General features: G+C 38.9%; 1 protein-coding gene across 1 annotated transcript; it reads right to left on the bottom strand.

Annotated features, from left to right (window-relative positions):
• Positions 1 to 238: 238 nt before the first annotated feature.
• On the bottom strand, positions 239 to 20957 carry LOC131935048 (putative neurotrophin receptor LTRK 1). The gene is made up of 14 exons (XM_059291330.1): positions 20866 to 20957; positions 16117 to 16583; positions 9739 to 9813; positions 8451 to 8522; positions 8002 to 8070; positions 7136 to 7308; positions 6271 to 6549; positions 5756 to 5820; positions 4291 to 4528; positions 3428 to 3734; positions 2674 to 2770; positions 2298 to 2444; positions 1339 to 1497; positions 239 to 668 (listed from the first exon to the last, which is right to left on the bottom strand). Exons 2-14 carry the CDS (start codon positions 16500 to 16502, stop codon positions 489 to 491), a joined length of 2247 nt encoding a protein of 748 aa, XP_059147313.1. The 5' UTR covers positions 16503 to 16583; positions 20866 to 20957; the 3' UTR covers positions 239 to 488.
• Between the last annotated feature and the right edge of the window lie 4215 nt (positions 20958 to 25172).

Here is a 25172-nt window from a genome sequence, read left to right as displayed (position 1 = left end):
GTCACCCGGTGCGGTCCGCCCCTCCGCCCCCCCCCCCCCATCCTCGCTACGCCTCTGATGTGTGTGTATATTTAAATGCACATACAGTGTTTCTTCCAGACTTTTTTCTCCGAGGGGGCACTTGAAATTTTCGGGGGGGGGGGGGGGGCGGTAGACTTTCTTCGGGGGGGGGGGCGGACACTGTTAAAAGTATATATTTTCTATATAAATTATATAAATTTCATTTCGTTCGGGGGGGGGGGGCGGTAAAAAAATTTACCAAAGAGATGCCTGGAAGAAACTCTGTGCACATACATTTTGACAAGAAAATGCAAAAAGGAATATAATGTTACAATGATTGACTGACACATGTGAAACGTAGCACATGATGTGACATGAAAGTCATTCTGATCAGTTTAAATGGTGTGACAAAATGCAATCTGGCAGATGAACAGTACGTAGAAGGCGTGTCTCATGCATGCTGCCGTGCTGAAGCTCCATGGTCCCCTTCAGGCAATAATCTCTAGATAGCTGGTGTCCCGCTCTTTTTGCAGGAGTTTACAAATGTCGGCCATTGTCAGTCGCTCCTGTGGGTTGGTCTTCCAGCAGCCCATCATGATGCTGTACACCCCATGCGGACAACATGAAGGCTGTTCTAGAATTCGGCTGTTCTTAATCTGATCTATCACCTTTATGAAAGAAGAGAAAGCGATCTTAAAAGAAAAATTAACAAACTCAACATTATGTCCGACAATACATCTAAAAGTATTTTTTCAGTAGTCCTGGAAAGAAACTATATTTGTTCTAGTGTTTCTTTAAAGCATCTTCCCTGTGGAAAGGGGGGGGAGGGGCGAGGCGCATTGCCCTTAAGAGCACGTCCACCCAGTGTTTCTTCCAGGCAGCCTTTCGGGAACGAACTAGAAAAGAAATTCAATTAAACCGTTCTTACACTTTTACCAGTGTGTCCCCCCCCCCCCCGGAAAATTTAGTCCACCAAGCAAGTCCGTCCACCCCCCCCCCCCCTTTCAGAGAAAAATCTCTGAAAGAAACACTGATTAGCTACATTATTAGGGTACTGTGGTGTTGTGTATCAAACTCTTTAATTCAATCTGGCAACTTTAGTTAAAACCAGATTTTTAATTTAACAGGCCAAATACAACTTTTATAAACACACAAAACCAACCATTGAGACCAAACTCATAGAATTTACCTACTAACTTAGAACCACCAAACCATACTTCGAACCACTCATAAATACCCAGCTGTAGTAGTAAATCTAACTTCAACTACTATATGGCTACCTACGGTAGGTCTATACGCTTCCACGTTAAAGTTTAGCCACTGCAGGTAACAATTTACCTCGACGTTACTGTACTCATACCACGGCTGTTTGCCGTAGGTGAAGATCTCCCAGATGACGACACCAAAGCTCCAAACGTCAGACTCGAGGGTGAAGGACCGGTACATGAAGGTCTCTGGTGACATCCATCTGACCGGCACCATGGCCGAGCCGTTGACCTGAACAGACAAGATGTAGCGGGGAGTCACAGTCATGGATCATGTAACAGGTCAGTGGGACTGGTCAATGGGACAGGTCGTAGGACAGGTCGTAGGACAGGTCAGTAGAACAGGTCAGTTGAACAGGTCAGCAGGACAGGTCAGTAGAACAGGTCAGTAGGACAGGCCAGTAGAACAGGTAACGGGGCAGAACAGGTCAGTATAAAAGGTTAGTGTAACAGGTCACTGCAACAGGTCACTATAATAGGTTTAAACCGTTTCTAAACCATACCATAGGGAAGTTGTATAAGAATCGTGAAAATATTGGATAATATCAATGGAATTAGTGGCGTGAGCAGGTTTGTGTCGGGAAGGTTATAACTTACACCTTCTCCCCCCCCCCCCCCCACCCAAATCGAACCCCTAATTCAAAACTCTCAATGTCATGAAACCATAGTTACCTCGTCAACATTTGGGATTTATAGCACTCACACACACACACATATACACACACATACACACATATACACTCACACATACAGGCACATACACTCACACACACACATTCACAAACACACATACACACACACACACACACACACACAAATGTAGCCAAATTGCTCGAGGTAATGAATGGATGACCCTAATGTCAGGACAAGAGCGACAAAGAAAAAGATTATAATCTTTATCACTTTTTTAAATAAAATAAGTCTATATAACATATGGGGCAAAATTAAACTTACATCATCAAAACCGAAAACAATTTTTAAATAGTGTAACTCTGTGTAACCCACAGTTAAAAGTAAATAAGAATTGCAGACCTTGTAGTAGTCGGTTGTGTAAACATCTCGCGACATGCCGAAGTCACTTATTTTTACAACCAAATTTTTTCCAACCAGGCAATTTCGGGTGGCCAGGTCCCTGTGAACTATGTGCTGAGAGGCCAAATATTCCATCCCGTTGGCGATCTGATCGGGGAAAACGTGACTTAGTTATCGACTACCATTGAATTTTTTTTTAAATTTAGCATTGAATAAGCTTACAAATGAAATCATATTATGGTTTTGTTTTTACTTAGTTGCTTCACTCAGTTAGATTAGTACAAATTATGGTTTAGTCGTTAATTAGCTTTTTTACCTTTAGACGTGCATTAATGTGTTAAGTTGAATATCAGGTAACATGTATTTAGCGGTCTACCTGTATGACTATAGACATTAGTTCGTCTTGATTTAATTGCTCCTGGCTGTCGGGTTGGCAGTCTTTGAAGAAGATGAATCTGTCTGGACCGTGGGTCCTATCAAACACAAAAATTACGTTGTGGTATTAAAAAACGTCCAAACAAACTAATGTTATGTTATGTTGTATGTTATTAAATGTGTAAATACTAGATAATAACTTTCGTTTTTGTTTAAGTTATTAAATGTGTAAATACTAGATAATAACTTTCGTTTTTGTTTAAGTTATTAAATGTGTAAATACTAGATAATAACTTTCGTTGAAAGAAAGTGGACTGATAATTATTATGTAAAGACATGGAAATTAGACGAAAGAGTTAGACTTTAAGTTCCCCTTCAAGACCAAAGGAAAAATAGGGCAGATCAAGTAGAGTTCGCGTGTTTCTTGACCTCGGTAAAATGAAGGGATGTTGTGGTCAGCACAATGCTCAGCCGTCTTTACTTTCACTCAGTCTGGTACCCATCAGAGCTGGGTGGACTCAATGACGTTTTTCAGTCATAAGTCCGAACTGAAATCCAAACTCAAGAAATTCCGGCCAACAGTCGAACGCTCTACCACTCGGCCACGCCATCCCTCAAGGTTTAAATTTTAATGAGTTTATTTACAATTAATTCCAAAGAAAAAAAATAGTATGATTTTATTTTAACAGATAAGATTAATGTATTTATTCGCAGATTGTTTAAATTTCTCGCTTCTAAAATAGACTCCAACCCACCTCAAATAATTATTCAAATCTCCGTTCTCCATGTACTCAAAGATCAGCAGCAAACGGCCGTTGTCGCGACACACCCCGTAAAAGGTGATGATGTTTTTGTGCTCCATAGTCGACAGCACTTCCGCTTCCCTTTCCAGATCCTCCTGCAGCTTGTAGCAGTTCTCTCCCTTGAGGGTTTTCACCGCCACCAGCGTAACTGTTTCCTCATTGGTGGCGCTAGTGCACGTGCCCAGGAATACCCTACCGAAGGCTCCCTCGCCGATTCCTTTCACGAGTTTAAGACTTTGGAGTTCCAGGTTTTTGAAAGCTGTTGAAAATTCGAATCGTTGTACCGAGGACTTACAAAGTTCAGAGCTCACTATATATACTATTATAAACGCTAGGGGTTTTGTACTTAAGTTCAATAGACTTGCATGAAATTTTAAAACATGATCTCAATAGAATGATTAGATTTAGACAGAGGTAGAATGGACCGCCGAAAATCGGAATCTTGGTGGACTGGTAAGTATTTTAGAATTTGTATTTCCCTAACGCTTGAACAGTCTTTGACTGACACCCGTAGACGAAATTTACACCCCTAGACTTTGACTGACACCCCTAGACGAAACTTACACCCATAGACGAAAGTTACACCCCTAGACAAAACTTACACCCCTTAACGAAACTTACACCCCTTGACTTTGACACCCCTATACGAAACTTTCACCCCTATACTTTGATTTATACCCTATCGAAACTTACACCCCTAGACTTTTACATTCCTGCAATGACACCTCTATAGTTTGACCACCCAGATCTGTCAAGCAACTTCATGATTTGCCCTCCCCCCCCCCCCCTCAGCACAAACAAAAATTTCAACTTACAGTGATAGTAGTTGATGGTCTGCTTATAGTTCGGGTTATCCACAAACTGTAGCCCTTTCATGGGCACCCTCTCCTGGCTGTCCAAGCCTTTCCCCGTGGGCGGCGGCAGGTGGTGTTTTCTTCGGGTGATGAGGTTGAACTTTGACCTCCAGGTGCGGTACAGACAGAGGACCAGCATGAAGGTGACCACAGTGGCAGAGATGCCGACCACGAAGGAGACGACGAGCTCAGAGGAGATCTGGATAAGGTGGAGACGAGGAGGGAGTTAATGGCATGTGCTAGGTAGTGAAGGTTGAGATGGGATGAATGGTAGAGATCTGGTGATGGGATGAATGGTAGAGATCTGGTGATGGGATGAATGGTAGAGATCTGGTGAGGGTGGAGACGACAAATGGGTGGATGGTGTTATATTGGGATGGGATGAATGGTAGAGATCTGGTGATGGGATGAATGGTAGAGATCTGGTGAGGGTGGAGACGACAAATGGGTGGATGGTGTTATATTGGGATGGGATGAATGGTAGAGATCTGGTGAAAGTGGAGCAGAAGCGTTGCGACCCTTCCCGGCGCCCGGGGACATACTTCCAATTTGGCGCCCCATCGGAAGCAAATTTTCGATTTGCACCCCCCCCCCCTAAAACTTTCGATTCGCACCCCCCCCCTCAAACTATTTATAATGCAAAAATACAGCAAAAATTACATTTTAATTTGTTTTTAAAACCCATTTTGGCGCCCCCTAAGGTCGGCGCCCGAGGACATATGTACCCCCCCTGCCCCCCCCCCCCCACCATCGCTACGCTTGTGAAGTGGAGACAACGAATGGGTGGATGGTGTTAGATTGGGATGAATGGGTGGGTGGTGTTAGATTGGGATTGGGTGGATGGTGTTAGATTGGGATGAGATGAATGGGTGGGTGGTGTTAGATTGGGATGAGATGAATGGGTGGGTGGTGTTAGATTGGGATGAGATGAATGGGTGGATGGTGTTAGATTGGGAGGGGATGAATGGGTGGATGGTGTTAGATTGGGATGGGATGAATGGGTGGGTGGTGTTAGATTGGGATGGGATGAATGGGTGGGTGGTGTTAGATTGGGATGGGGTGAATGGGTGGGTGGTGTTAGATTGGGAGGGGATAAATGGGTGGGTGGTGTTAGATTGGGATGGGATGAATGGGTGGATGGTGTTAGATGGGGATGGGATGAATGGGTGGATGGTGTTAGATTGGGATGGGATGAATGGTAGAAATCTGGTGACGGTGGAGACGACGAATGGGGGGATGGTTTTAACAATCTTTGTGCATGTTAATGTTTATACAGGTGTTAGAGTAAGCTCTGTTGCAAGTATATCATTCGTAGCCTGGAAATTTTTACAGGCAATAACACAGCAGTTGTGTCCCTTAGTTACCAGACAAAACAGTGTCACTCTGATACATTAAAAAAAAGATGTAAAGATGTATATAGCCATACTTGCGATATGTTGATTTCCTTCAGGCCGGCGCTGTCGTTGTGACCTCCTTGACCTTGACCTTGATCTGTACGACAAAAGGCAGACATCTTGTTAAGTCAGTTCCGTGTTACTCTTTACTCAAACAATAGGGGAGGCACATCACGTAGAGAGGATCATTTTAACAGCTTCCAATTGTAGAACATAATTTCACTCTTTAACATACCCTAGGTTAGATTCACTCAACATCACGAAACAACCGTGGGCATTCCTCCCTCCCTCCACCCCTCAACCCCCCCCCCCCCTCCTTTCCTGCGACAAAAACAATAACATTGATAGAGATAAATAATTGGCCAGAACGAATATTAGTCAGAAGATTTTTTTTAAACATTGTTTACAGTTGAAGAGGGAAATAGTAAAAAAGAAAAACAATTTAAAAGTGTTTTCTTTGACCACCCCAAATATCTATTTGCTAAAACTATTCTTTTTTTTAATTCAATAATCAATTTCTTTATTAACTAATAAAAAAAAAACGAACCAAAAAATCCACCAACGACCATGACAGTTTCCGCCTGTGAGCCCTCGCTATTGGTTGCCACCAGCGTCAGGTTCCCTAACTCTCGCATTTCATCTTCAACTTGTAAGACCACGAGAACTAGTCCTGACTTGGTCAGTAGTTTTTTGCAGTAGATGCCAGGTCCGTTGTCGATATACTGGCCATTTTGTAACCAGTGTATACGAGGCACGGGCATGCCGGATATGACGTATTCTATTCTGTGCTCCGTGGCTGTAACTGTTGCGTTGACACGTGGTGCAGCTGTAGATCAAGAGGGGGGGGGGGTTTAGAGAGAGGGTAGGTAGAGGACATCGTGAGGTATATTCTTATGTAATTAAAGTGACACTATCGAACCTGGCGGCTCAAGAGTCCGATGAAGTCTACTTCATCTTTCACATGAAGATAGTGTGTTCAGTATTATGCGCAGACGCCTTTACTTTCGTGAGTCAGGTATGTATCGAAGCTGAGTGGACTCAGGAATATCCTACAGACTAAAACCTAGGATTCGACCTCGAGACTTTTAAGTTAGCAGACGTGCGCTTTACCCCTTGCTCTAAAACATATAATTTGTTGGTACACAACTAAATATTTTGATTGATTTATTAAAGTTTTTATATTTTTACTAATGATACTGGTCGTGATACGTTTTTCTTGTGAGTTTTCGAAACTTCGCACCAAATTAAATTTTCTGGGAGAGGGTAGAACTATATATCTTCTATATCATGTCTATTTCGTTCAGGGGGTGGGAGGGGGAGAGAGCGGTAGACGAGATGCCTGAAAGAGACACTGAACCCAGCCCGTAGATCGATGGCCTATCAATACAATTGATGAACTAATCAGGACCTACCACAGGGCCTCCTGACGGTGGGCACCTGGTACTGGGCCGCGACACAGCTGAACCGATCAGTGCTGGATGGATCATTGACGTCACAGCTCAGGTTTTGGTGCCGTGTGAAGTTGGAGTCCCACAACCATGCATCCCCACACTGGCAGTCTGCTAGTATGTTGCCGTCTAAATTTCTGGAATAGAATTGGGGGGTGGGGGGGGGGGTAATCATATTATTAGAACTGACACTAGACGAAGAAAACGACAGGCTCTGTATTTTCCTATTTAGAGGATTATATAACCATTACTATGCCGAGCTATCTTATTCTCCCTAGATCTAGATCTATATAAGCATGGTAGGTATGGACTTAGGAACTTCCAAAGAAACAAAACGCAATACTTTTAGTTAGAGATCGTGCGGACTACAACTAAACTATATTAAAATAGAAAGACACCTTCAAAGCATTTACGCTGTATGGAGGGAGGTATCAGGGACTGTGTGATCAAAAGTTGCTCAGAGATAGAGTCAATCGTTACGATATAAAGTGAGGGGGGGGGGGAAATGTCGAACATTTAGAATAAAATTTGTAAAGTCTGAAAATCGTTCATGTTCTCATAGTTCTTAAGCGTTATTTTTTTCCTCTATTTTTCGAATCAAGAAGAGCAAGAAGACGGTTGAGGCCACTTTTATAAATATAAAATGCCGAAACCTTTGTGATATCTGTATCATATACCAGATTCAACATACGTGCAAACGTCGAGAATACATTTAGTCTAGCTATTGATCGAAGCTATGCAACAACATTCGGGACGTATGTTCGTTAAGGGAACAGTGGACAACAGGACAACATTCTTACGTCAAACACACTACAAAAAGGGTTGCTTACAGATCTTTCAGGACCAGACCCTGGATCCATTGTTTTGGGAACCGCTGCAAAACGTTATCACTTAGATGCCTGAATGGAAAAGTTGATATTTTCAATATATATATATATATATATATATATATATATATATATATATATATATATATATATATATATATATATATATATATATATATATATATATATATATATATATATATATATATACATACTATAGATAAAGTTTCTCTATATTCTTATTTTACTCCTCCAATTATGAATGTAGAACAAAAGGCGTAGAATGTAACCAGTTTGATTACACCAAGTTAGAATGTGACCAGTTTGATTACACCAAGTTAGAATGTGACCAGTTTGATTACACCATATTAGAATGCGACTAATTCAATTACACCAAGTTAGAATGTGACCAGTTCGATCACACTAAGTTACAATGTGCGTGTATGACTTACAATTCTTGCAGTGCTTTAAGATCACGAAATGCGTCGTCTTTGATTTCTTTTAAACCTGTCCGTTTAATTACCCTATGACAACAAAAGATTTTAAATGGAAAGTGAATCTTGCGTAAAGGTTAATGACAATGCAAAGTGGAGCCAGCTTTTTGTGTTGGTAAAAATGTATCGTCTGTATGCTGGTCTGTGTCGTGAGTGGGTGGGTGTGTTTGTGGATGGATGTTTGTGGCGGGGGGGAGGGAGGTTGGGTTAGTGTATAAGGTATGGCTGAGTACTTAGGGAAAGGGGTTAGTGTTTAGTGTGGCGTTGAGTGATTAGTTTGAGGTGGGCAGAGTTTCTTCCAGGAATCTCTCCCCCCCCCCCCCCCGAAGTAAGTCTACCGTCGCCCCCCCCCCCTCGAACGAGATTTCTATTGTAAATATACTTTTACTAGTGTCCCGTCCCCCCGCAAAATATCAAGTGCCTCTTCCCCCCCCCCCTCCCGTCGTCCTCCCCCCCCCCCCCCTCCCGTAGAAAAAAAGTCTAGAAGAAATACTGGAGGTGAGTGTTTATGAATTAGTTAATGTGGTTATATATTTTGGGTGGGGTGTTTAGGATGGGTATATTAAGGTGATCTAAGTGTTGCGGGTTGGAGGTGCTGATTGGGGGTGATTACTTAGGGTCGGGGCACGTGCGTGTGCGCGAGCTTCATCAAATGTATTTTTGCAAGTACGTCTGTAAGGGGATCGGGTGGTCTAGCGGTACAGCTCTAGACTGGTAACCCGACATTCTCGAGTTCGGATCCCGAGCATTGAAGACGTCCCAGAAACAAAGTTGACGGGGCTTAGTGCTGACAACACTATCGCTTTGTATGCCGAGGTCATTGAAACAGATGAACTCTACTTCATCTACTCAAGTGTCTTGGACACGAACGAGAAAAGATGAAGATGAAGTATGTTTGTGAGTTATGTGTATGTGTGATTATATGTGTGGGTCTGGTTGCTTTTGTAAGAGTGAATTGCGGGTAAAAATGTATTTTTCAGTTTCTGTGTGAGTGTGTGTGCGTGTGATTTCCGATGTGACTGTGTGAGTAAAATCAATAAATTCGACAATCAGAAAACTCTACCCCTTATCCTTTTCCTCCTTTTATAACCAAAACAGGGTACTAGATATATCATTTTATAATACAAAAATAGCCACTATTTAAATTAGTTTTTAGTTATTTTAGAATATTAAAAAATAATATACAAGTAAAAATACTGTGTGAGTGTGTTGGGGGTAGGGGCAGGTTTGTGTAGAAAATACTTACAAACGCTTTAGATTAGTGAAGTTCTGTAACTCGTCTCGTCCAAGGGAAATAAGTCGAGGCTGATTTTCAATGACGCTGTTTGAAGAAAATTTGCCGTAAATATGTTATTCAGCTCACTGTGTTATAGACACAATGGATATTACACATTTAAAAATAAATTAGAGAGATAATGTATTCAAAAGAATATAATAACTTTGACATACTATTATGTTGCAAATTTAGAATTTAAACCTACATGCCGTAAAAAAAATTGTAATTTTGATTTGCTTATATTCTGGAAAATAATTTTTAATAGTGCTCAGTAACAATTTGAATAAGCAATTGATTTAGTATGCCTTCATTTAGTCCATGAATTTCATTAAAAAAAAAAAAAAAAAAAAAAAATTAAACGAACAGGTTTTTCGTTTTAAAAAAAAAAAAAATTTTTTTTAAATAAATAAATAAATAAATAACAAAATAAAAAAAAATTGTTCATTAAACGAAGATTCCTAAGACAATATAGAATCTAAATGTTAACACAGAACAAAAAAAAATAATAATAATAATAAAAAAAAAATTAAACGAAGAAAAATTAAGACATAGTAGTTAATAAACGTATACATGTCTTAAAATGTATGAGTGATTCTTAACCTTTTCCTTACTATAATTTCCTAATTTCAACTTTTGTTTTGCTTTTATTTGATATATTATATACTTAATATTCTTTCAAAAAAAAATTGTTCATGTCTTTGATGCTGTGTCAAATCTACCAAATAAATTATTATTACTGATAAAAAAAAAAGTACACTAAGGCAACCATCTATATATATAATTCTCTTCTGGGATCAGTTAGAAAACAAGCTGCAAGCGCCTCCTTGCAGTCCCCTCTCTTTCTCTCTATCACTATCACCCCCACCCCACCCCCACATGATCTGGTGAGCGGTGTTCACTCTGTTTACATTTTACAATCATAGAGACGGGTTTGGTGACGGCTATTAGGGGCAGATAATTTAGTTTGAAACGATTTTAAACTTAGAGGAGGTAACTAAGAGGAGGCTGCTTTCACGTGGGGGGGGGGGGGGTAGTGTTTTTAAGCAAATATTTTCAATGGCAGCATTGGTACTGTCGAATTCACAAATTATAAATTACTGAAAAGTAAAAAAAAACAACTAAATAGCGGCGTATGATACGCAGCGGGTCGGCTCGTTAAATATAAATTCACAACGGAATGAGTTGAAAATAAAATGACAACAAAAATAAAGGCCACTAAGTCGGCTTAACTTTGTTTTAAACAAACGTCAAACCAAATGTATTCAGGGTAATATTAAACTTTAACCTATAATAAAATGAAGCAATATTCAACTGTATTACCCCCGATTATTGCCTTTACTTACACTCTGTTCAAAAATTCATATTACGATTATAACTTTCGTAAAGGGTAGATGGAGTGGTCTAGCGGTAGATAGCTGGACTGCTAACCCGTTAAGTCTCGAGTTCGAATCCGAACTCTTTTCGGCTGATGACATCATGATTATTTTAAACGATTTTTATCTCCCTCTACAGTTACATAGTGACTCCCCCCCCCCCCCCCCCCCCCCCCACTAAAATGAGGCCACTCCTCAGCCAACCACCACCACCCTCAAGGTTGCAAATTTTAAAAGCGATATCTTTCTAAAATGAAAACTGAGCTCTTTCCATAGTGATTATATTGATCAATTTTATTGCACAATATCTTATTTAAAACGAGAAATCTCGGCTAACACGGGCGCGTATATTGCTGTAACGATGCCTCTGTTTTGGCGCGTATATTGCTATAAATAACTGTTTCAGTCATACTAAAATAGTAGTGTCGCCTAGGGCAGGTCGCTCTGACCTAGGTTTACACTAAACAGGCTATCCAGTTCTATCGCTGTGTCAAAGTGACAAACTGTTGCAGATAGCCGTCATTGACATGCGATGAGACTGATGGTGTCATTGGTAACCGCCGTCTGCTACAGCTGAAATTTATGCCAAGCTTCCGGCTTAATTGATCCAAGTTAATCAACGTCGCTGATGAGCGTCAGAGAGAAAATGGCGACTCGTTGACAGCTGGTGGTCAGGTTAGTTCAGAGGTGGCGTATTGCATAAGCAGGTGTTGGTTCGTTTAGGTTAGAGAAGTGACGTATTGCATAAGCAGGTGTTGGTTAGGTTAGGTTAGAGAAGTGACGTATTGCATAAGCATGTGTTTGACTTAGATGTCTGCACTCTATGGCTGACCACTGACATAAGTCCAACCATAAACATCAGTCCAACCCTGACCATTAGTCCAACCCTGACCATTAGTCCAACCCTGATTCAACCCTGACCATCAGTCCAACCCTGACATCAGTCCAACCCTAAGTTCAACCACTGACCGTCAGATGAACCCAACTAAGCCAAGTCTGGCCCATGAAATAAAGACTGCCCCCCCCACCCAGGGCAAACTCCAGACCATAAAGCTGACACCAAACTTAGACAAACCCCTGGAACAAATTGTCCACAGCCATAAGACAAAACTCTGGAACAAATTGTCCACAGCCATAAGACAAAACTCTGGAACAAAATGTTCCCGACCATAAGACAAAACTATTACCAGATCTGACTCTGACAAACGATCAGATATAATTTATCAAAGGCAGCATATGATCAACGTTACAGCTTTTTAAAATTTCTGGATTGTATATAGACATTTATTTTATTTAGACTATTTTACTGGCCAAATAACTGCAATAGAAACTAACGGAATGACATTGGAAAATCAACAGAAAATCAACCCAATATTCAACAGAAATCAGATAGCATCTTATTTAAATGTTGCTTTAGACTTTAGAGCCATACAAAAACTTAATGCCTCTCTGATCTGTGATCAACAAACTATTCTAGGTCAACAAGGGTCAACGCCCGACCTTGACACCAACGCCTCTGTTTCCGATCTAAATGGATGTAGCCTGTTATCGCACGTCCATTCAGACGCCATGCATTAGCGTCATCGGATTAACTGGAAACACGAATGCATGTCCATTGGTCCACTTGACTGACATTTAACCGGAATAGATGTCGGGTTTTTTTTTTTTTTTTTTTTTTTTTGCGGCTCATGCAAACAAAACAAAAAACTACCCCGGGTATTCTCGAGAACAATCTACCTCTACCTAAACATTCTAAAAATCGACCTCAGCGTCCTAACAAAAACTTATATAAAATTATCTGAACATCCTAAAAAAAGAAATGCCTGAACATAAATAAAATTAATGCTAAAGCGTGATCGAATGGTAGAGCGTTCGGCTACTAGCCCGAATGTCTCGAGTTCGGATCTCGGTCCGTGAGCCCACCCAGCTTTAGTGGGTACCTCACTCACGTAGGGGAAAGTAAAGGTGGCTGGGCATAGTGCTGACCACACCATCCCTTCACATGCAGCGGTCAAGAAACATATGAACTCTACTTCATCTGCCCTATGGATCTTTAGGTCTGAAAAGTGAGCTTTACTTTACTTTTATACATAAACTTTTCAACACAATAAACTACAGGCAACATTTTAGAGTGAATTCAGCTGATGATAATTCTCAACGTTGTATCACAGAAACAAGCGGTAAGTTGGTAACAATTAATTTAAAATGTATACAGCACCCACAGCTGTTGTAAAAAAAAAGTGTTATGGTTCGCAGATTACCACCGAGAATCTTCCTCAGCGTGAAATAACGTTTTATGGGTCGCAGATTACCATCGAGAATCTTCCTCAGCGTGAAATAACGTGTTATGGTTCGCAGATTAACACCGAGAATCTTCAACTCTCAGCGTGAAATAACGTTTTATGGTTCGCAGATTACCATCGAGAATCTTCCACAGCGTGGAATAACATGTTATGGTTCGCAGATTACCACCGAGAATCTTCCTCAGCGTGAAATAACGTTTTATGGTTCGCAGATTACCACCGAGAATCTTCCTCAGCGTGAAATAACGTTTTATGGTTCGCAGATTACCATCGAGAATCTTCCTCAGCGTGAAATAACGTTTTATGGTTCGCAGATTACCACCGAGAATCTTCCTCAGCGTGAAATAACGTTTTATGGTTCGCAGATTACCATCGAGAATCTTCCTCAGCGTGAAATAACGTTATATGGTTCGCAGATTACCATCGAGAATCTTCCTCAGCGTGAAATAACGTTTTATGGTTCGCAGATTAACATCGAGAATCTTCCTCAGCGTGAAATAACGTGTTATGGTTCGCAGATTACCACCGAGAATCTTCAACTCTCGGTGAGAATTAACGTGTTATGGTTCGCAGATTACCATCGAGAATCTTCAACTCTCGGCGTGAATTAACGTGTTATGGTTCGCAGATTACCATCGAGAATCTTCCTCAGCGTTAATTAACGTGTTATGGTTCGCAGATTACCATCGAGAATCTTCAACTCTCAGCGTGAAATTACATTTTGTCTCAATGAAATTCTTTCTTCTACCACAGTGGTTCTTAACCCCCTGGATTGAGCACCAGGGGTTCGGTGAGTCAGTCTCAGGGGTTCGGCGGAGGTCAAGACACACACTCGACTCATATGATTCATGATTGGATTTTGTCAGTGCTGACGATACAACTATTACGAAGGGTTCGATGAATGAACATAAATTAAAACTGGTAGGGTTCGGTCCCTCCAAAAACGTTAAAAACCTTTGGTCTAACACGTCTGCTAAAATTTACAGAAGTCTGTCTTGATAGGCGCGTTTACTCTGACACCTAACAGTTTTATTACATGAAAAAAAAAATAATTCGGAAATTAAATCGAATTAAATTTTGTATTGACATTGTAAAAATAGCACACGGCAGGGACTTATAATTAAGCTAACAAAGTAAAAAAAAAACAATTTTTCACTAACTTAGTCAGTGCTGCTAATCAGAAGCGTCGTGAGGCGGGGGGGGGGGGGGGTGTGGACCGCACCGGGTGACACCCGACCTAGCGACGCCACTGCTGCTAATGAATTGTAGCTCATCCGTTTCTCTGAGCTCAGTTTGTGAGGGGATTGTGTGGTCAGCACAATACTCTGCTACCATAACCCGTGCCAGGTACTAGTCGGAGCTGAGTGAACTCAGGTGCGACTTACTGACGCGATGTCAATCACCAATTAGAGCTGAGGTGACTCATGTAGTACAAAAGTCAGTCCTTCAATCTCCCACAGATGTCGGAGATAGCAATATTGAGTTTCTTGCCAGTTCTAGTTTTAGCCTTTCGACTCGAAAACAGAATGACGTCAGAGCTTAGAACTCTCCATTCAAGGAGATAAATATCACAGAGATCGGCTTGAAATAGGTTCAAGTTTTACAGCAAACTGCTCCGGGGCATAACTGACTGACTTAACAAAGAATTGAAATCGATGCACAAACCATTTGTCTTCACCAAGGCCAAACGACAAACAGTTCTGTCGTTGTTTTTTTTTAAGCAAAATTTGAGAAATGATGTTAACAAATGGGCTTATTTTTAAATACAAGGACAAGTGTATTTATTTTGAGGTAGAAAATCGATGCTTGCTATAATGGCGTCGTTCAAATATCTGGATGCATGACACTTAAGATAAGAAAGTGTGTGGGTTGTTTTATAAATAACATTACTAATTGTCGGTACTCTTTGGCGAAAAAAAAACATTACTATTTAAATGTTAGCTAATTGTATGATATTACTTCGTCAACTTACTTTAACTTACGTTTTCTTTTTTTAAATAGACCTCGTGTTTTTGTTTCTTCCTTTAATTACTTATGAAAATAAACATGGTAAAAATAAAATGCTAAATTGTAGGTAACTTACAATAAGATGTAGGGACGGAGTGGTCTAGCCCGTAAGTCTCGAGTACGAATCCGGGTTCAAGTCAGTAGACAGTCCCTGAGTCCATCCAGCTCTGATGGGTACCTAACTGTGGTTAGGGAACGTAAAGGCGGCTGGGCTTAGTGCTGACCATACTATCTCTTCATATGCCGAGATCACAGAAACAAGTTAACTCTACTTTACGTTTGAAAGGGAAACTTTACTTTACAATAAGATGTATGATATGACAGTTGAAATTCTATTAAATAAATCATCGATCTGTTGGTTCGATCTTTCTAAAACATTTTGGCCACAGAAGCTCTTTAACATCAGGTTTGTGTAAGTTGATAATAAATTAATAAACATGAGCAGTTCACATCAAGAAATTTAGATCTATTCTGTTTTTAATAATGTGTCGGTGATGGAATTGTGTGTAATGGTGTGTCAGTGACAAGGATGTGTGTCTTGGTGTGTCCGTGTAAGTTTGAGTTTCGTTGTGTGTCAGTGACTACTTTGGCTATCTACGAGAAACTATCGCTCGCGTGGTAGAAAATAAAACCGTATCTAACTAAGAGAAAGGTAAGCTACTTACATCCGAACAACTTCAGCAGCCTTGACCTTGTCCATGCCAGGTACGGTCTGCAACGTGTCGAGTTTCGTGCACTCAATAGTCACGTGAGCACTAGAATTTCTAGAGCACGTGCAGGCAGATGGACAACCAAAATCCTGATCTACGTTCTGGACGTGGTCCATTAGTAGCACGGGAGTCTCATCTTGAGCAGAATCATGCGAATCACTGTCGTTGTTTTTAAACTGCTGGAACTGCGCGATATTTACTGAGGAAACGTTTGTTGAACTTTGAACCTCGCTAGATGTCGCTGTCTGTTCAGTTTGGTTTGTAGAAGAGACTGGTTGAAGGGTCATGTACAACAGGGTCAGCAGGCCACGGGACAGCCATGTTGTTGACCGGAAGTTCATGGTTCTGTGAAATTTTTGTCTGAAATATTTCACTGGTCTAATTCTATGACCTCTCGGATCATAACATCGTTGAGAGAATTACTTTCATTGAGAAAAGTTTAAAACAGAGAGAAATTGAATTTTAAAAACTTCTGATAAGAGTTTTTAAAAATTATTTTAAGATAAATAGCAACATTTACTTTACAAAACATAAACTTTACAATCCAGATAGCTTAAATCAGCATTATACAAACAGAGAGACAGGCATTAAGGAGGCTTGCCTCGCTCTTGGTACATAATTAGGTAATACTTCTCAACTTGTTCTGCGCCTTATATACCGTTGATTCAGCCTGCTTTACTTTTTGGATTTGTTTCCATAGCCTTTGTCCAACCTAGAACAAACTACAAGGCAGCAGTTGTTTGATTTCGGAGTTGTTTCGCCTAGATCAGTGTTTCTTCCAGACTTTTTTCTCCGGGGGGGGGGCGGGGCACTTGATATTTTCAAGGGAGCGGTCTACATTATCTGGGGGGGGGGGCGGACATTAGTAAAAATATATGTTTACTATATAAATTCCATCTCGTTTGGGGGGGGGGAGGGGAAGATTTTCTTTGGGGGGAGTGGGGGGGGGGGGGGTCAGAGCCTTCCCGAAGAGATGCCTGGAAGAAACTCTGGCCTAGATGTCCCCAGCTATTGAGCCTCATCTGCCCGGTAGTTCGAACTCAGGATTTTTCGGTTCAGCAACCATGAGCTATACCAACTCGACAACGCCAAACTTGTTAAGGTAACATTGAAAGGATTTTCAGAAATGTTAACAAAAGTTTTCTCAGAAGAAGGAAAAAAAAAAGATTAACAATACCAAAATAACATTATGTTTATCAGGCACATATTGGAACATGCACAGCAACTTTATGAACAATGGTGCTGAATAAGGGGGGTGAAAATAACCCGTTACAGCTTTTTCTAAAATTAGAATTAAATAGCAATTTGTGTAAATTACTTCCCATTTATTAATTTAAATTTATAAAGGGGGGCAGCCCCTGACAATAATCCCTAAAGCAATTTAAGACACTAGGAAATTCTAAATTAATTCAACAAAATGTAAATTATGATATTATACTTTTAAAAAAGTAATTTTAAACTTTTTGTTTAAAGTTATGTTAAAAATTACTATTTTTAAAAAAATACACAATATATTATTTTCAAACCAAAAAACCTTTTTGATTAGTACAATTAGAAACTTATAAAAAACTTTTGTAATTTGATTTATTATTAAGGTGTTTCCCGTTGTGTTTCAAAGAAGCATAAAACTGTAATACTAATCGTAATCATTGTTGCAACTACACAAACAGCATTGTCTTCATTAACAATTTATCTCAGATTTATCTCGATGTATAAATTTCTAAAAAAAAAAAAAAAAAAAAAAAAAAAAAAAAAAAAAAAAAAAAAAAATGTAATACTAAAGCGAACACACAACTGTTGCTGTAAATTACATGTCTGAGGCAAGCAAAAAAAAAATTATTACTCAATTTTAAAAAAATATTACTCAATCATTTACTTCTCCAGTAACGTTGAGTGCTACATATGCTAAAAAATGCATCTGTACAATCTATTCACAGCCGATTTGTTTCAAACTTGATACGTAAGCTAAGATACGATGACAGTGTAGTGTAGAGTGACATGAACTATGACACAATTAGATGTATATTATTTTTTAACGAGATAAATGAAGAGTTGTGGAAGAGATACAACGGGCGCTAGGTTGATAGTGTTGTCTCTTCTCTAAACCAAAGCAAACTAAAATCACCACCTCAACTTCAAATTTAACGAAAAATGTCATTGAAAACGGATTTTTATCCAGAATCGGCATTTTAATCGGATTTAAGCTTGATCTACACGTAGTTACTGCACATTGATAATAAATATAGTCGTAGCTATACCCCTTAACCTTACACGTAACCTCAAACATTACAAAATTCGCATTTAGAGTGTTTCAGGCGACTCTACTCTAATATCTCCCCACGATGTTAATACCAGTCGTTAAGATATGTATACAAAGAATGACTGTCCGTCGAAACGCTTATCGTCATGTTATGCGTCCAGTTATGTTATGCGTCCAGTTATGTTATGCGTCCAGTTATGTTATGCGTCCAGTTATGTTATGCGTCCAGTCATAGTGTGCGTCCAGTTATGTTATGCGTCCAGTCATAGTGTACGTCCATTAATTTAAAGAGTTCAATAATGTTCTGGTTCTTGTGGTATTAAGCGTCCCATGGTATAATGCGTCCAGTGGTATTATACGTTCTGTGCCTCCAGTACTGTTATGCGTCCATTGGTATAATGCGCCCCGTGTTATTATACCACCAGTAATGTTATGTGTCAGGTTGTGCTCGCGTGCTGGCTGCTAACCCCTCCCTCCCATGCCCTGACCACCACCATCCGCCTTAGTTACCTATAGTTACCCTTAAATTGTGTGTTTTAATCCTTATTAACTAAGATATGATACTATAATGAGTTGTTTTTTATTCGTGCGATTGCGTAAGGTCCAGTAATTAAAATCATTAAGACAATAGCACTCTAGACGTCACAATTTAAACGATCGATTGACCTCATTCAACTAATTTACCTCGAAGTTTATCTCAACTGACTTAAATCTATGGAAAACAATGAATTAACATGGTGTTAGAAAATGTTACTGTTTACAACTGAGTTAAATCTATGGAAAACAATAAATAAATCAATAGTGTTAGAAAATGTCACTGTTTACAGATTAAAGTCAAACTGGCAATAAATCCGAGATTATCACTCAGTGAGATTGATTAGATATAATGTGGATATATAATGTACACAGGGGTATCGTAATGAGTGGGGGGTGGTGGGTGCGCACCGCACTGGGTGACACTATTTAGGGGGTGGCACAAAAAACAAAAAATCTTCAAATTTACTGTCAAAATAATTTTTTATCGAGCTAAAATAAGAAAACAGTAGGGGCAGTGGGGTGATACCAAATTGAAAATGCACAATTGTGGAGTGGGGATGTCACTGGTAGTTACAGTACCGGGTGACACCCGACCTAGCGACGCGACTGAGCATTCAATGACCACAAATTGGGTGTGTATGTCTGATGTGTTTGACACACTTCTGAAAGAAACCTAGGGGTAGCTGTAACGGGAACCGGCACTCGCAATATTTAGTAACACGGAAACCGGCTGCCACAATATTTAGTGGCATGGGAACCGGCTGTCACTATCTATATCTAGTGATACGGAAACCGGCTATCACCATACTTAGTAGCACGGTAACCGATTCTCGCCAAAAAATTGCGTGGTCTGCTTTGTGCTTTAAAACAATGTACAATTATATAATTATATAATCTACCCTCCTACTTAGGCAGTTCTAAAGCGACGTACAATAATATAACTGTATAGTTTACAGCAGGGGTTCCCAACCCTGTGCTCGCGGGCGCCATGGCGCCCGCCGAACGATTCGTATGTGCCCGCCTCTCACTATTCGACAGAGACAGAGTTTTTTTCATAAACATTATTCAAAGGTTGAAGGTGATGGAAATCGAAAGTTTGAGGGGGGGGGGGGGTGCAAATCAAAAGTTTGAGGTGGGGGTGCAAATCGAAAGTTTGAGGGGGGGGGTGCAAAATGAAAGTTTGAGGGGGGGGGGGGGTGCAAATCAAAAGTTTTGTCCCCGGGTGACGGGAAGGGTCGCTACGCCTCTGGAAGGAATTTGTCGATTTAAAATAGGTGGTGCCCGCCACCCTACCGATATTTTAGAATGTGCTCTAGAGTAAAAAAAAGGTTGGGAACCCCTGGTTTACAGTATTATAAATAATAACCCTCCTATTTAGCAGTATTACTCAATCGCTGTTTATTATCAAATGTTTATCTTTACAATTCTTACAAGAAATCTAATATTAAACTCAATTCAGTGGCAATGTTTATTTTATTATAGTATTTTTTTTAAGTTATTTTTTTTTACTTCACATTGGCTATCAACACATCCATCTTTACACATCTGCCTACATTAGGTTCACTCCGCTATTGCTTGTCTGGCCACATTTGCCAACAAATTGTCGCTTCTACAGTGTTTATTTATTTATTCTATTTAAGTAATAAGTATACATTTCTGTTGCAATTTAACACTTAGATTCAATAATATGAATTGAAAGTCATAAATAATTAATGTAACTATTAATCATATAACACATTACGATTCACTTTGTATTCCATACGAGAAACCAATAATCTTACTTAGATTAGAATTTACGCAAGCACTTTTAAATCAGAACACACAATACACACAACAGTGCATGAATCCAAGTACATATTTTCTAGATCAAACCTCACACTAATATGACGCGATTTATGCTCACGCACACTTTATTATTATCTTCTTGTGGCCGCTCGTGAATTTTTAGGCTTGTGATGTTACAGCACACCTGGCTACAATGTCCCGTTACATCAGGTTCAATGACTCCTATTGACCAGTTTGGCTTGCAGCTCGAAATCGAATATTCCCTCCCTTCCCCCACCCCCCATTTTTTTTTAAAGGCGATAAATAATTTCTCGGTCGGGGCGAAGTGACTTGTAATTAGGCCGTTGTGGGAAAATAGGTCATGGTTAAATTATTCTGTGACGTTGTATAAATAAAAAAATTAACGTCATGCGATGTTAAACGAAAGTAAATCTATAACAACATAATCGGATTTTAAAAACTGAACACAATAACAAAATATTAAAAAACAATAAATACATGTTATAAAAATTCTATTAACACAAAATCTGTTACAAAATATTTTGGGCTGCTAAAATGGTAAAGAGTTAAAAAAAAAGTGCTAAGCAGGTTTGACCGAGTTTTTATAAAGATAAAGGTCCATTAGCATTTTGAGCTTGTTTTAGAAAAATAACGAAGTCTACAGCCTATTACTCAAAATGTGTTCGATCAATATGAGAAGTTTTGAACATGATATCTTTCTTTTCCTTTCAAGATAGTTTAAAATGGAGTCTTCAAACCAACAAAGGCTAGGGGTAAACAATTACAATTTATTCAATAAACAAAACTATCATTGTTTTTTTTTTTAAAGAAATTTAATTAATAGATTTTGCTAGTGTGAAGAAATTAAAACAATTTAGTGGTATCTAGATCTATGTATTCAAAATAATGTATTGAGTCGTCACGGAAAATAAGATAAAAAATTAAGAATCTACAAAATAAAAAGACAAATAATCTACAAAACAAAAGATAGAGATGTGTAGAATTTATTAATTTAAAAAAATCTACAAAACAAAATACGTATAAAATAAAGAAAAAAAATCAGTAGAGTTTACTTACAAAACACAAAAACACATTGGTAGAATCTACAAAAAGAAAGAAAAGTTTACAGACATAGTTTGACAGCAGAAAAAAACTCTAAGAAAACACATCCATTTTGATCTAAGCTTCGCATGTGAATCAGCAGAGAGACCTGGTTGAAATTAACAGACGGTACTAAAGAAAATGTATCAGTCGCCGATGGTTAGGGTTAAAAATATGTGTATATCGGAGATGGTTAAAATTAAAAGTGTTGTTTTTTTTTTTACGTTACGGTTATGGTTCAAAATGTCATGAATGTCTGAATGTCATTTTAAGGTGTAAATGTCATCTAATACACCTGCAAGTCGGTGAGCACGCAAAGACAGGAAGTTTCAAGTGACCTCCTGTTTGAATGACGTCATGGGTCAGTAGTATCTGGTATTCTGGGTATGTCAGAGGTCAGGAGTCTCTCTTAGTTCATTGGGGCAAGTGTCCATTTGGGCGTTTGTCGCATTCGGGCATGTGTCCGTTCAAGAAAACGTCCGGCTTCCTAGGTAAACAATACGTAGTTATAAAAAAAAAGTATTGTTTACATATTCTTGAAACACGAGGCAGTTATCACCCCCCCCCCCTGTCCAACCATTTACCCAATCACGTGCTACTCACCGCTCCACAAAGGTGCACATGTAACTAACCCGATGCACGTGCGCTAGTGGACACTGTCTTCACTCCTCCCCGTCACAACCAACCACACGCAAACCGTCTTTAAAATTTATTTTTGGATTAAAAAAAACTATGTTAACGAGCTTAAACTAATCGATCGGACGTATTGGTTTACCTAAAAATAATCAATATTAAGTATAACAGGTCATAGACCTCGAGTTGGAAAAAAACAACAACAGGTAAACTAGGTGATCGTTATAGACTGTCTTGGTTGTTTCTTCACACTTACGTAATTTAGACACATCGTCTGCACAGCGAGCTGGAGGTCAAGCTGTTGCACGAGTTTCTATTAGCTCGTCACGTGATCTAGCGGTTTGTTTAAAATGTGGCTCTCTTTTTTTTGTTTCGTTTCATTCTTTAAATTTAAACGAAAATGCGTTGTTGTTTTTAATGATTTGCATAAATTGTCAATTTTAAAAAAAAAATCAATTTGTAGCGTGTGTGGAATAATAAAGAAAATAAAATAAATTGTATTTCAAATTGAGGAAGACAAACACACTAATACGCAAATAAAGTTAAACAGTGTGATTTTAACCCCGCTCCAACACATAACATTACAATTACATTACACCTGTGTTTCTCGTAGTGTTGTGTCAATTAGATTAAGTCCCTTTTAACATCAGACAAACTTACGTAAATCCATTCATCAATATAGTGTACACAGATATTTAAGTCACTAGTTTCATCTTCTCCTTCTTCTTCATTCATAATTTTAGTGTTGGGAGAGATCCCCCTCCAACACAATTAAGTATACATGTCAACTGATTATGCTCCATTCAGGCCATTGACTCCGATTTCAGCCTGCTTTTGTTTTTGGATTTGCTTCCATAGCTTTTGTCCAACCAAGAACTCGACTTTACCAACTCTACCACGCCCACCCCTTTCAACATCAGACAAACTTACGTAGATCCATTCATCAAAATATTGTATCCACATGTTTAAGCCACTAGCTTCAGATATGTCTTGTTTGTCGTCTCTATATTAGTTTAAGGTACTTAATTTCTGGATGTTGTATCTTAAAGTTATACTTAACGCTTTTATCCAAATGGATGTTTTATCTTTACATTTACCATAACCGATTTTATCAACACAAATGTTGTATCTTAAAGTCATACGTAACGCTTTTATCCAAATGGATGTTTTATCTTTACATTTACCATAACCGCTTTTATCAACACAAATGTTGTATCTTAAAGTCATACGTAACGCTTTTATCCAAATGGATGTTTTATCTTTACATTTACCATAACCGCTTTTATCAACACAAATGTTGTATCTTAAAGTCATACGTAACGCTTTTATCCAAGTGGATGTTGTATCTTTAAGTTACCATAACCGCTTTTATCCACACATGAAACTGACCTTGACCCTCATTTTTTTAAATTTCTGCCATAAAATTCAGGCTATATCATTGTGATACGTCTGTACATAAAATATTGACCTGACATATTTTAATGTACATCAGCATCCACAACAGAGTAGTGTACAACGAAGATACATTTGTACAATATATTTCTACTATACATATTACTATACGTTTCTTTCGTACATTTTTCTATACATTTCTACTATAGATTTCTGCACTACAATTCTGCTATACAATTCTGTATGTCTTTTACTAGAGAAATTAACAAAAACCAATTTGTAAAATATCTGTACACATCACTCAGATATTTTTTACCTTAACGCTGTCTACAACATGGTTAAAAACCTGCCTAATGACCGATGGTTGTAGCATAAATCAAGTCAGAGAACTGAAAAATATCAACAGCAGTTATTTCCCTTTAAACAATTGACAGTATTTTAGCATCAGACAGACACGTTAGGGAAATAGAGAAAAGTTGGTTTAGAGCTGGAACATTAAATAAACACATTTTTTCGGTTAAATAAAATATTTAGGTGTTTTAAGTTACCGGCGGTGTTAGTAAAATTCCAGAGGTTTTTTTTTTAAATTATTTTTTAAGAAATGTTTTTTAGTGGGATGGGGTTATTTGTGGGTGTGTGTGGGTGTGTGGGTGTGTGTGTGTGTATGTGTTTGTATGTGTTTGTGTATGTCTGACGACATTTGGTTACTGATACCAAGGTCGAATTCTGTTTTGTCAACTATCAATGACAAGTGTAAACAGACTAACACTCGTATTTCAATCAAATATAAATACAGGTATGAATAGACCAACTCTATTTTGTGTCAAACTGTCAACCTATCTATCACAGATACAGATACCAATGTTAAGTTAACCTGTGTTTAATATACTGACTGCCAGTGGATGTTTTTCCAGTTACGCCACGCTCGCGTCTAATATGTGGAAATACCCCTCTCCCACCCCCCCCCCCCCACACACACACCACACACACTCACCACCACCATCATTACCACCACAAACAACTGGCAATAGAATACGGCCTGCATGTGGCATTCACTCGTACCAACTGGCAGTTTCAGTTTGTAAAACATTCATTCTCTTTTTGAAATTTTTATTACATGTATTTTATATTGTAGTTTTCGGTACTTAATCAACTGAAATTTCTATTTAAAAAATCCGGTTACATGTACCAAGAAAATTATAATACAAAAATGCTATTGTATATCTTTAATGTAGAATTTGTTGCTTGTTTATTTCAATATCAAGCAACTTTGTATGTAAATAAAAACGAGCTCTAACACACG

The sequence above is a fragment of the Physella acuta genome, unplaced genomic scaffold (assembly GCF_028476545.2).
Source record: "Physella acuta isolate Inbredline_101_S28 unplaced genomic scaffold, ASM2847654v3 ptg000129l, whole genome shotgun sequence".
NCBI lineage: Eukaryota > Metazoa > Mollusca > Gastropoda > Physidae > Physella > Physella acuta.
Note: the sequence above shows the minus strand (reverse complement) of the source record. Positions and strands in the feature narration are given on the sequence as shown.